This window comes from Euleptes europaea, chromosome 14 (genome assembly GCF_029931775.1).
Source record: "Euleptes europaea isolate rEulEur1 chromosome 14, rEulEur1.hap1, whole genome shotgun sequence".
Classification (NCBI taxonomy): domain Eukaryota; kingdom Metazoa; phylum Chordata; class Lepidosauria; order Squamata; family Sphaerodactylidae; genus Euleptes; species Euleptes europaea.
The window spans coordinates 18613459-18626173 of NC_079325.1; the positions used below are offsets into that span (position 1 = coordinate 18613459).

A 12715-nucleotide genomic window follows, 5' to 3' on the forward strand; every position below is an offset into this window, starting at 1 on the left:
GCTTGTAGATGGATCCATTGGCTCATCACATATAATTAGAGACTGACACACTCGGTAACTCCTAATGGATAGGGGTGGCTGGGGGGAACCTTCATCCCTGTCCCTGGGAGGAGTGGTGGTCTCCCATCCAAGCACTAACCAGGGCTGACCCTACTTAGCTTCTGAGAGTTGATGCTGGTGAGATCAGGCTAGCCTTGGCCATCCAGGTCAGGGCAGGACACACATTAGCAATTGCATTTTCAAGACTTCCTGAATGCTTTCCGACAGACACAGTCAAGCGACTCCGTTTATCAAGAGCAGCTGTGGGTCCTTGTCAAAGTTTTTAGAAAGCATTCTTCTATATATATTTGATCACCCAAAGATCAAAGACCTTATCATGTGCTGCATTAATCAGACCACAGGCAATATATGTATTTCAAGACCCAGTTAGCAGAAGATGGTTAATAACGTTCCATTTCCCAACGCGACTGTTCCCTCCCACTGCCCACCATTGCCTTGCAGGAAAGCGCTCCCAACAAACAGATCTCACTGATTCCAAGTTTTTTTTTAATGTGTTTATTTCACCCATTGTTCTTCCCTCTCATTTCTTGACCTTGCCCTGGGCTGCCACAGCCTCCATGGCCTTCCGCACGGTCTCTTCGTCGCCCAGGAACTGCATAGGCTTCGTCGGCTTCAGGTTGTCATCCAACTCATACACAATGGGAATCCCAGTTGGGAGGTTGAGCTCCATGATGGCTGCGTCGGACATCCCTGGGTGGGGAAAGGAAGCAGGTCAGACGGGGTCCTGCAACAGCACCATCTTCGTTGGCCATCAAAAGCTCTTTGATTGGCAGTCAAGGCCTGGCTCTAAACTGCCTGAAGTTATTCATCTGCTTTAGATATTTATGCCCCACTTTTATACCCATTGGGAATTCAAAGAGGCTTACAACAGTATTCTCCTCTCCTCCATTTTATCCTTGCAGCCACCACTCTGTGAGGTAGGTGAGGCCAGAAGAGAGTAACTTGCCAAGGTCACCCAGCAAGCTTCCATGGCAGAGTGGGAGCTTCAAATTTGGGTCTCCCAGATCCCAGTCCAACACTCTAACCACTACACATGCTGTCTCCCTATCATATGCACATTGGAGAATACATCTGGCCATAACGAACAGCACTGCAAGAGGGAGCCAAGGGGCCCATGGAGAGTTAAGACAATAATCAGTTAAGACTGACTAACAATAATCTATCCATAAGCACAACATTTATTGTATAAGGCCAAAGGCCATTACAATTAAGACACACAGAGGGACACTCACAACTATAGCAAAAGCAAGAACATAATAAAGTTAAAAGCTCTTAAAATCACAGTTAAAAACACACAAACACCTTCACAATATACAATTAAAATAGTTCAGCTTTTAGTCACAACTCTGGCCCATATTTTCTTGGCTGCCAAGGGGAATTGTGCCACCCTAAAAGAGACATATTGATCCAAATTGGAAAGAAAGAAAATTAGTTTCTCCTCCACAGGAGAAGAATTTATACCCTTTAGCATGTCAGCAAGCAATTTATTTCTGGGCTCTGTATACAAAGGGCAAAACAAAGCATAATGTGGATGGTCTTCTGGGACCAAGGCTGCACAAATACACAAACAAGCAGTGGTGGGTGTTTTTGTATAGCGACCTGTTAAAATGGCAGAAAGCATAGTTTGAAATCGCACAGATGTTAAAGCCACTCTAAGATTGGAGGAAGCAATGTGGGACAGAAACATAGCTGTGCCATGGTCCTTTCTAAAGGCCTCGACATGGGGAAAAATAGAGTAGCTCAGGGGAACTTGTACACGGTTTTCTTCCCTTTCTGCTGAGCGACCACCATCCCTCTGTACCACTGGGCACTAGAGGAAGGGGCTTCCATGGTTTGAACCCTGGCAGGTTTTATTTTGAAAGTTCAATGAAACCCACACACCTACCACAGTCAGATCATCCATAGATCAGACCCTCTTCCACCCCTTACATCAGCCCAGTTATAATGAGGCTGCTGTAGCTTTCCCTTAGAAATGTTATTTTTAGTTGCTTGCCCAAGTTTTTAAAAAACCTCACTGCAAAACAAAGCTGGCTTAGCACGGAGAGCAGTTTTAGGGGATCTCTCTTCATGCAAATCAGAACAACTGGAGGGAAAAAACCCTGCACCCCACCAACAGTGAGAGAGCAGGCTCTTCTGGTCATACTAGGCTTTTCTTGTTTGCAAGGAGGTTTATTTCCCCCTTTACTTGGAGGAGCAATTAAAAACAAAACAAAACAAAACAATTTCCCACCTGTGGTCCAATGCTTTCTAACACCCCTGGATTCTGCCAAATCATCCTGTGTAAACCAGACCTCAAGCACAATTCTAAATAGCTCACACGCCCTAGTTTGTAACACTGAAAATACCAGCCACTGTAGAAAGATACCCATATTTTAGGAAGACGCAAAGCTGTCCTGTGTTTACTTTTCAGTTGAGCCACAAACTCCAGTACATAGAGATGGACAAAGGACGTAAACATCTGTGATGGGAAGAGATCAGCATACAGATGTCATGGCTTGGCCATCTGCCACAATGGCCTGTCAACTATCCAAGGGGGGGGGAAGGAGGTGGAGAATTTCCCCTCACCTGTTTGCACCTTGTACCAAAAAGGGCTGTGTGCAAATACACCCTAAGATCATAAAGGGAAGGTTTATTAGCTCAGTCTTTCTGGGGGGGGGGAGTTTTGATGGACTCTCCACTTTCTTCCTGGGTCAAAGGGCAACTCCCCATTTCTAAGGAATCTCTTGAAATGGATGCTGCATACCTTTGCCAGGCTTTTGCCAAGTCCAGATGCCTGCTGGGGTGGGCATGGGATGCCTATCTCCAGAAGGGATGCCTCGGAGTGTCGTAAATTTTAGTCAGATACCAACTGTGGGCTCGGTTTTCAGAAGGCTCACCAATTTCGGTTTCCCTGTTAGCTTATTTGTGTGTCCGCACAGAATAAAAAAACTTTTCACAGTCCGTTCTTTTGGCTTTGACTTTCCTTTGAGAGATTCTTCCACAACAAAATGGCTGCTAGCCAAGATGACTAAAGAGAACATCCTCATTCAGGGGCAGTCAACCTCTGAATCCCAGTGCAAGGAGGCAACCTTCAGGGGAAGGTCTTGTTTGCTGAGGCCCTCTAGGGCTCCTGATTGGCCACTGCGTGAGGCAGGATGCTAGACTAGATGGACCACCAGTCTGATCCAGCAGGACTCTTCTTACGTTCTTATGAGTTAGCTGCATGGAGCTTGAGCTATCAGACAGATCCAGAGAAGGGGAAGGTGAGGAGCTCTGCTTTATCCCACACATACATACAGAAAGGCACATTCTTGGCTGGCCCAAGGCAGCCTATACTTCTCTAGCAGTTGGCAAATTACTACCAAGGAAGGGAAGTGGTTTCTGGATTAAGTACTCAATGCCACCTCATTTCAGTCTCAGCGGTTAAAGGCCCAGGGACTCTGCTAGGAAAGAAGAAGGCAGCATGATTTGCTGATGTCCCCCTGTATTAACAACAACCTTCTTCACTCAAGTGTTTTCAGTAGCTGTTTGCTATATTAGAGCTATAGAGCTACATCCATGGCTTCTGTTCCGTATATTGGTGCCATTCATTGTGGGGAATCTGTCTCATCGCCATAGGCTCTTGTTATTGTAGGATATTATTCTTTAAGAAGAGTCCTGTGACATCTTGAAGACAAAACCCTTCTTGCAACATAAACTTTCTTGAATCGAGACTATTTTTTCAGATGTTCTTCTCTACATTTAATGAGGAAGGTTAGTCTTTAAGGTGCTATGGGGCTCTTCGTTTGCTTTTTTACTGCCTTCCAAGGCATACTAATGTTCTCCTACACAAGAACTTCAAAGGGAGAATGCAAAGGGAAACATTCATCAATAGAGTTAAAGCTATCTTTCAGCCAGGTCTTAGCAGGGACCAGTAATTTCCTACTCACTATCTTGCATTTCCCATCCCAAAGATGTCAATATCAACTATACCTCTGAACCTTGCTGTTGTATCTGTTTATCTCACTTCATCCTGCACTGGATTTTACATTTTTACTATCTAACAGCAGCTGCAAATGTCTTACACTCCTCCTGAGCGAGCTGTTTATTCTTTGGACTGGAGCTTGCTTTGAACTGGCCTCTCTCTGTAACTTTCTGTTGTGTATATAAATCAAGTCTGATGGATTAACACCCCTATGCATTTGAAGAAATAAGCTCTGGCTCCCAAAAGCTTATGCTGAAATAAATTTTGTAAGTCTATAAAATGCCACCGAATTCCTGTTTTGTTCCTTTTTGTAAACTGGCACAGGCAACCCACTGGAATCGTTCTTGACAAATTAAACCAGAGGAAGGTTCAGAGGAAAAATATTAAAAGAATAACTGTATAGGGGAAGATATATACTAATAATAACTGCTTTCCCCTTCAACTATCTTGAACACATGAAGCTGCCTTATACTGAATCAGACCCGTGGTCCATCAAAGTCAGTGTTGTCTACTCAAACCGGCAGCGGCTCTCCAGGGTTTCAGGTAGAGGTCTTTCACATCACCTACTTGCCTAGTCCCTTTGACTAGGGATGCCGGGGATTGAACCTGGGACCGTCTGCATGCCAAGCAGAGACTCTACCACTGAGCCACAGCCCCCTCCCCTAACTTGTTTGAAATACAGAGAATTTAAATCCTGCAAGAAACTAATTTACTTGCAAGAACCACCTACCAAGACAGTTACAGTTTCCTACCCAGAGACCCATCTATATGAAATGAACAATGCTCACTGTCAGGTCTGAAAGACAGCACACAGGTTCTGCTCATTGCAAGTACAGCAAAATGCACAGATAACAGAAGAAGAATATTGTAAATCTCATGGAAATGGTACAGTCTCAGCAGCAACCAGTAGAAGGCACCGTGGAAGCTCCCAGGCCATAGGCTTCTGCTTGCTCCGTTTTTATAATGTACGATGTCCTCTCTTATTCCTGAATTGTGAGATCTCTCCTTGGAATGCCCATGACCTTTTGGGCCAGGGCTCAATGCACAGAGGTCAAAGAAACAGAATCCTGGGGTAGGAGGAGGGCTACAGGCAAACTGCCGGGTCGCCAAGCATGGGAACGAGACCTCTCAAGTCTTGAAATGCGATTCCAGACTGGAAATAGCAACACAACCTTCAGCAGCCTGCAGAGCAACCAGCTCCTGTATCAAGCGGCTGAGGGGGTCAGGTTTGACAGGGAGAAAACCCAGGCTCACTGTGCGGAAGGTCCGAAGGCATGTATGTAGGGTTGCCAACCTCCAGGTGGTGGCTGGAGATCTACTGCTACTGATCTCCAGGTGACCAAGATCAGTTCCCCTGGAGAAAATGGCCACTTTGGCAATTGGACTCTATGGCATTGAAGTCCCTCCCCTCTCCAAACCCCGCCCTTCTCAGAAGAAGAGTTGGTTTTTATATGCCGACTTTCTCTGCCACTTAAGGGAGACTCAAACCGGCTTACAATCACCTTCCCTTCCCCTCCCCACAACAGACACCCTGTGAGGTAGGTGGGGCTGAGAGAGCTGTAACTTGTCCAAGGTCACCCAGCTGGCTTTGTGTGTAGGAGTGGGGAAACAAATCCAGTTCACCAGATTAGCCTCTGCCACTCATGTGGAGCAGTGGGGAATCCAACCCGGTTCTCCAGATCAGATTCCACGGCACCAAACCACTGCTCTTAACCGCTACAGCACGCCGGCTCTCAAGTTCTCAGGCTCCACCCCCAAAATATCCAGGTATTTCCTAACCTGGAGCTGGCAACCCTACTCATATGTCCAACAGGTGAAACTCCTGGATGTAATACAAGGCTCAAATCAAGCACTGAACACCCAGAGCACATAGAATTGACTCGGGCAGAAGAGGTAGGCCCAATTCTGCTCAGAAGCACCAGCATTGCAGAGGTCATAGGATTGCCAACTCTGAGTTGGCAAATCCCTGGAGATTTGGAGTTGGAGCCCAGAGAAGGTGGGGTTTGGGGATAGAGGGGCCTAAGCAGGGTATAATGCTATAGAGTCCACCCTCCAAAGCAGCCATTTTCTCTAGGGGAACTGATCTCTGTCATCTGGAGTTCAGCTGTAATCCCGGGAGATCTCCAGGCCCCAAATGGAGGGTCATAGTTCATAGCAGAGGAGAACACACTGAACTCAGACGCAGAGACTAAGGTTGTGTGTTAGAATCACAAAACGGACATGTAACGTCACAAAGCAGAGCTGTTTACTCGGCAGCGCACCACTGATCAACCTACGCAACCCCAAACACCAATTCAGAACCAGTGCCATCGCAGCAAAGGGCCTACAGACCACCTACTTAACTGGTTACTCAAACAAACGTGCCAAGTCCTTCTTCTAAATTTTCAGGTTTTGTTAAAAAGAAAGAATACCTCTAGCCTTGTCATCTGTGGACACATAAGGAAAATGTACACTATTTTTCTGAATTAAAAAATCCAGGTTAGATAGTCATCCCGGGTTATGCTTTCTTAGGCAAAAAGCACAGAGAAGGTTCCATCTGTTTTTTCTCGAAGGAAAACTGATCCAGGGAAGCAGGTAACTAAAATGATGCAGTTGTCTGTAGGTTAATGCAAACAATGGGCTTAATTGGGCAACATTTATGACCTTACACACAGATGCAGCAGAAAAATGATTCCTCAAATACCAACGTCAATGATAAATAAGGATCAATCATAATAGATGTTTGAAATAGAACCAAACTATTGTGAAACAGAGACTTCTGCAACCACAAACAAATTCTGGGGGGTGATATTTTACTACCAAAGATACACTGGAATTTGACGGTGACTGCACCCAAATGTAATTTGTGTACGTTTTTGTCCGCGCTTCTGTACGTGTTAAGCAAAGCTGTCTCCATCTTGTGGCCATTGGGGAGCAAAGGCACATGGATAACCAACATGCATTAAGTGTTTTATACAATGATAAAGCTAAATGTTAGCAATATTTAATACAGTTAAATCACATGACATACAGTTAAATCACTACTAGTATTTAAATTTCTGGCTCTTCTGCATTGCATTGATCCCCTGTCTTGCTGCTGCACCCTTAGGCCTCTTCATCAGAAGAAGTTTGGCTACTGGTTTGATGTCAAGTTGCAAAAAGCAAGAAAATGTCCAGGGGACCAATAAACAAGTATTACACCTTTTCAGTGCTACTGTTTAATTTTGATAGTTTCTCCCACTTCCTCTTGCTGCTTTTATTGGTTTTCTGTTGCCATTTTACGGAACATTAAGAGGAGTCATGTTGGATCAGACCAAGAGTAAACCTAGTCCATCTTGTGCCCAACAGCAGCCACTCAGATGCCACTAGGAAGCCCACAAGCAGGGCCTGCAGGCAAATCGAGGCATCTGCCTCTAAACCCAGAGGTCCCATTTGGCTATCGTGGCTAAAAGCCAATTATAGACCTAGCCTACATAGACCTACCAACTGATGTTTAAGTCCCTCTAAGCCAGTGCCTATGACCACATCTAGTAGCAGTGAGTTCCACAAGTGAGTTCCTGTGAAGAACTACTTGCTTCAGTTTGCCTCAGACTGTTTTTTTTGTTATTTTGTGAGTGTGTTTTTAAATACACACATGGGGGGGATTTAGGCATTCGTTAACAGACTGGTTTTTTAAAAAGTGTTCATACTTTTGGTTGGGAATGCCTTGGGCATTCCTGGGAACAGAAAGGTGGAACAACAACAACACTCCAACCAACACAAACATTTCAAGTACACACACCGACACCTCTACCAAGTCTGATCTAGGCAAACGTGTCTTCCTGATCCCCACGATCCCTGGCTCATCACGTCACAAAACTAGTATAATAAACCAAAGAAAGACAGTAGATGACTGCAAGTCCATGTTGGAGCATGGGAAGGAAGATGCCCCGATCAGTCCGTGGCAGCAGCTGGTTAGTACACAGATAAACTACTTCTTTGGGCTTTTATACACCAACAGTGTCAAGTTGGGCACCCCTTCCGTCTAAAAGAAGCAATGGCCATACTCGTGCAAGCAGCCCTTCAGGAAACAACTCAGACCACACTTAGGATGTGACCACCCTCTAATGCAGAAGGAACACCATGAGGTTGAGTTGCCGGGCTGGGAGCTGGACTGACAGTATTCCACACACCAGGCAAAGGAGAGGCAAGGGAAAGAACAGAGAGCTCAGATTAAACAACAGATTTAAAGGTACGGAGGAATCTTTAGGTGGCAACCTGGAAACCTTATTAGGAGAACAGTATCACACTCTTCCTGGAAACTAGTCCAAAGAACATTCCTAGCCTCAGCCACACAACATATGTCCAAGAAATCTGGATGCTTTTGAGATGGTGGACATTTCTCCTGCTAATTGCTCCATGCTGCAAGGATGCTCTTCTTCAGGAAATTCTGTAGAAAGGTTGGGGTTTTTTCCAAGAAGCAAACAGAAGCCATAGAGAGCTGAGCGGGAAGTAGGCTGGGGGCATAGCTGGGAAGCCACGGGCCTGGCACTCTGCCCAGCTAAAGGTCGCTTGAAAGCGATATTGTTCACCATCATGGCCACAGTCCAGCTGTCCGCTCTGGTACCCTGGTCTCAGAGGTGTTCCACGAGCATCCCTGCAAGATCATTCCATGGGGTTAAAAGAACCAACTATGGCATAAAGCAGGCTGTGGGATGTGAAATGCACCCGTGCACTAGACATCCTTAGTAAAAGATTCCACATCCCTGATGGCTGCATTATTGAACTAGTTCTGTGCTCAAGATCAGATTGCAACTACCCATGGAAGGAGAGACCTTGAACTTGTGCGTGCATGTGTGTGTGTGTGTGTGTGTGTGTGTGTATAGAGAGAGGGAAAGAGAGGTAGGAGATGAAAAGCTGAACTCCATGAACTCTATGCATGATTTAAATTTATCGAATATGCACATAACCTGCCTGTTTTGCACACTTTATTCTCTTTTGGTTCATGTACAAAGTTTCCAGGATAGGTCACTGAAGCCCTAACCACCAACTACCCGAAGTCCTGCTCAGAAGCGTCTCTGGGTCCTGAGATTTCATCAGGCAGTCTATTTTCACAGCCCTTAGGAGCAGGAGCCCCGTGGCGCAGAGTGGTAATCTGCAGTACTGCAGTCCAAGCTCTGCTCATGACCTGAGTTCGATTTTGACAGAAGTTGGTTTCAGGTAGCCGGCTCAAGGTTGACTCAGCCTTCCATCCTTCCGAGGTTGGTCAAATGAGTACCCAGCTTCCTGGGGGTAAAGGGAAGATGACTGGGGAAGGCACTGGCAAACCACCCTGTAAACAAAGTCTGCCTAGGAAACGTCGGGATGTGACATCACCCCATGGGTCAGGACTGACCCGGTGATTGCACAGGGGACCTTTACCTTTTAGGGGCAGGAGACTTGTTTTTTTTTAAGAAGGAAAGCTGAGATTTTCAGGAACATGGACTTGGGATGCTATGCCAGCCTCTGCCTTCATGAGGTGCAGTTGCAGGATCCACACAAGTAACAGGTACAGCCCATATGTTTAGCGGCTTTCCCCTCTGAACTGGACAACATGCATCAAGCAGCTTTAGGGTAGGTGGGGAAATGCAACAGAATCACCAAGGCAGGGAATGAGAAGGAAGGTAACACAAAGCAGCCCTTACCTTCCAAGTGCTTGACAATCCCCCGAAGGCTGTTGCCATGAGCAGCAATAAGTACCCTCTTGCCAGCTTTGATCTGGGGTGCGATTTCATCATTCCAGAAGGGCAGGGCGCGGGCAATGGTGTCTTTGAGGCTCTCGCAAGCGGGCAGCTCCCCAGCCTTCAGACCTGCATAGCGCCTTTCCTGGAGAGCATAACAAAGGGACAAGAGGTTATACCAAAGAAGGAGTGTGCCATTTCCTATGGGATTTCTGTTGGGAAGATTGTAGATAAACATCTCCCTTTAATGGATCAACATTATTCAAAGAAAAGGGTGATGAAATCTTCACATGAAACGTCAGAATGCCCTCGAACTACATATCTCTTCGTGTGACTCTATTGATGTTGCTTTCATCTGTTCATTGTATGGACACTGATGGTTTGATTATTGAATCAGTTGATATTGGAATGTATTTGATTACGGTTTCTATTATACAATAGTTGTTTTTTGAGCATCTTCTCAATCTGTATTTGTGACTCTTTTTTCCATGTTTGAGCATACATTAGTAGTCATCAGTAAAATTGCTCATTTATTGGATGTTTTCTTTTGGTACAGTATCTTTATAGCCACCTATGCTGTTGTTTATATTATGTAGGGAATTATCACCTGCAGAGTTAAAGGAACATAATACTGCTTTGGGGTGCATGCAACAAACAGGTGAATCGTGTGGCAAGCAGGAAAGAAAATGTAGGTTAAAAGGTCTTTTACAATGTGAAAGGAAGGGGAATATACTCGCATGTCTTGCTGGGGGCAGGACAGGGGGGAGGGAGTAGAGTGCACACAGGGTGAGGGGCACAGACACGTCTTCACTCCCTGAACAAGATTCCATGGATGTTACACTACAAGCAGGAAAAGCCTCCGGCTCTTAAAGCTTTGTACCAAATTCATCCCACAAGCTGGCTCTTTCCCAAGAGATGCCCTCTGGCTACAGGCTGCTTGCTTGGGGGAATCAATCCCACAGCATGCAAGAGAGATAAAAAAGAAACCACCTTGAGCAGGTCTCTGGAGAGGCAGCATATACATTTTCTAAATAAATGAATCAATGATAGAAAGCGCCCCACCATCCAGACGATTGACTGCCTTGGCACGTTAAGTGGGTTATCACCAAGGAGTTAAGAACCATGTTCTATTTCTCCACACTGGGTAAATTCAAGGCTGCTTTCCCCCTTTGCATCTGGTGGGTGAGAAAACCAGCCCAAACTCAATTTTAGGGGCTCAATCAAAGTTGTCCTGCACCCTAAGTTGTAGTTTCCCTCTTCTGCCTTTCACTACTACTTCCATTGCCCTTTAAATGCTGCAGATTGCCAGCACACTGGAGTGGTTGCAGTACCATTAAAGTATTCAGGAGACTAAGGTTTGAATACCTTCTCTGTCATGAAAGCTCAAAGGTGACCTTTGGCCAATCACTCTCAGCCTAACCTACCTCACAGGGTTGTTGTTGTGTGAATAAAATGGAGGAGGGGAGAACAATGAAAGAGCCATTTGGGGTCACCATGGAGGAGAAACCCAGGATATAAATATCTAAACCAATAAATATACCGTCTCCATTTTGATCACGTCACCCTCGTTTTCAATCATTATCTGCACCCGAAAATCCCACTCAGACCCACTCAGTATATTTTATGGCTACATTTTGGATTCTTCTGAATGGCCAAGATTCCTCTTGTGGTGGCCACTTCCCTTGAAGAAGAGTTGGTTTTTATATGCCAACTTTCTCTGCCACTTAAGGGAGACTCAAACCAGCTTACAACCACCTTCCCCTCCCCACAACAGACACTCTATGAAGTAGCTGGGGCTGAGAGAGCTCTAAGAGAACTGTGACTTGCCCAAGGTCACCCAGCTGGCTTCGTTTGTAGGAGTGGGGAAACAAATCCAGTTCACCAGATTAGCCTTCGCTGCTCATGTGGAAGAGCAGGGAATCAAACCAGGTTCTCCAGATCAGAGTCCACCGCTCCAAAACACCGCTCTTAACCACTACACCATGCTGGCTTTCCTTGTAGGGTTGGATCAGCACTCACCTTGCTGATAACCTTATAATAAGGGTGCTTTTCATCCATCGGGGGTGGGGGGATGTCGTAGGAGCGTCTCCAGACCTTGACCTGCTCCTCGCCGTGCTTGGCTGCGGTCTCGGCCTTGTTGAGCCCGGTCAGGCCCCCGTAGTGGCGCTCGTTCAGGCGCCAGGTGCGCACCACGGGCAGCCACATCTGGTCGATGCCGTCCAGGATGTACCAGAGCGTGCGGATTGCCCTCTTCAGCACAGAGGTGTAGCAGATGTCAAACTCGTAGGCGGCATCCTTCACAGCCTGGGCCCCGCGCTTGGCTTCCTCTCTCCCTTTCTCGCTCAGCTCGGCGTCGAACCAGCCGCAGAAACGGTTCTCCTGGTTCCAGGTGCTCTCGCCGTGCCGCACGATCACGAGGCGGTGGGTTGGCATGGCTCTGGTGGGAAAGAGGCAGTGGCTCAGCGAAAGGCCAGCACCAGCATAGGAAGGAGACACGCCAGCCCTGCCCTGAGCACCAACACCCAGAATGGACGCGCTCCCACTATTTATATGACTCTTCCCTCTCCCCCCTTTAAACCTTCTGGCCAACCAGTACCCACTTTGGAGTGGAAAGACAGCTGCAGACAGCCAGTCGCAGGCTCCCTCCAGGCTACGGTCTACAAGTGAAAATAGCAACCGGGAGAGGTTCCCCTTGCCTCTAGGCCAAAAATAGCCGGGACCTCGGCAGGCCTGTGACCTTCTGAGGCTTTTGCTGAAGGAGGAAACAGGGAAGGGGGCTGAACCCAGCCTCCGGGGATCCAAATAGAAAGCAACCTCCAGTTTCAAAGTGCTGTGTGTGTGTTAAGTGCCGTCGAGTCGCTTCCGACTCATGGCGACCCTATGAATGAAAGTCCTCCAAAACGTCCTGTCTTTGCAGCCTTGCTCAGATCTTGCAAATTGAAGGCTGTGGCTTCCTTTATTGAGTCAATCCATCTCTTGTTGGGTCTTCCTCTTTTCCTGCTGCCCTCAACTTTTCCTAGCATGAGTGTCTTTT

At 46.5% G+C, this 12715-nt stretch overlaps 1 protein-coding gene across 1 annotated transcript; it reads right to left on the reverse strand.

The window, feature by feature from the left end:
* Nucleotides 1–555: 555 nt before the first annotated feature.
* On the reverse strand, nt 556–12152 carry PGAM2 (phosphoglycerate mutase 2). Its single transcript, XM_056860692.1, has 3 exons — nt 11701–12152; nt 9646–9826; nt 556–750 (listed from the first exon to the last, which is right to left on the reverse strand). Exons 1-3 carry the CDS (start codon nt 12112–12114, stop codon nt 581–583), a joined length of 765 nt encoding a protein of 254 aa, XP_056716670.1. The 5' UTR covers nt 12115–12152; the 3' UTR covers nt 556–580.
* Nucleotides 12153–12715: the final 563 nt, after the last annotated feature.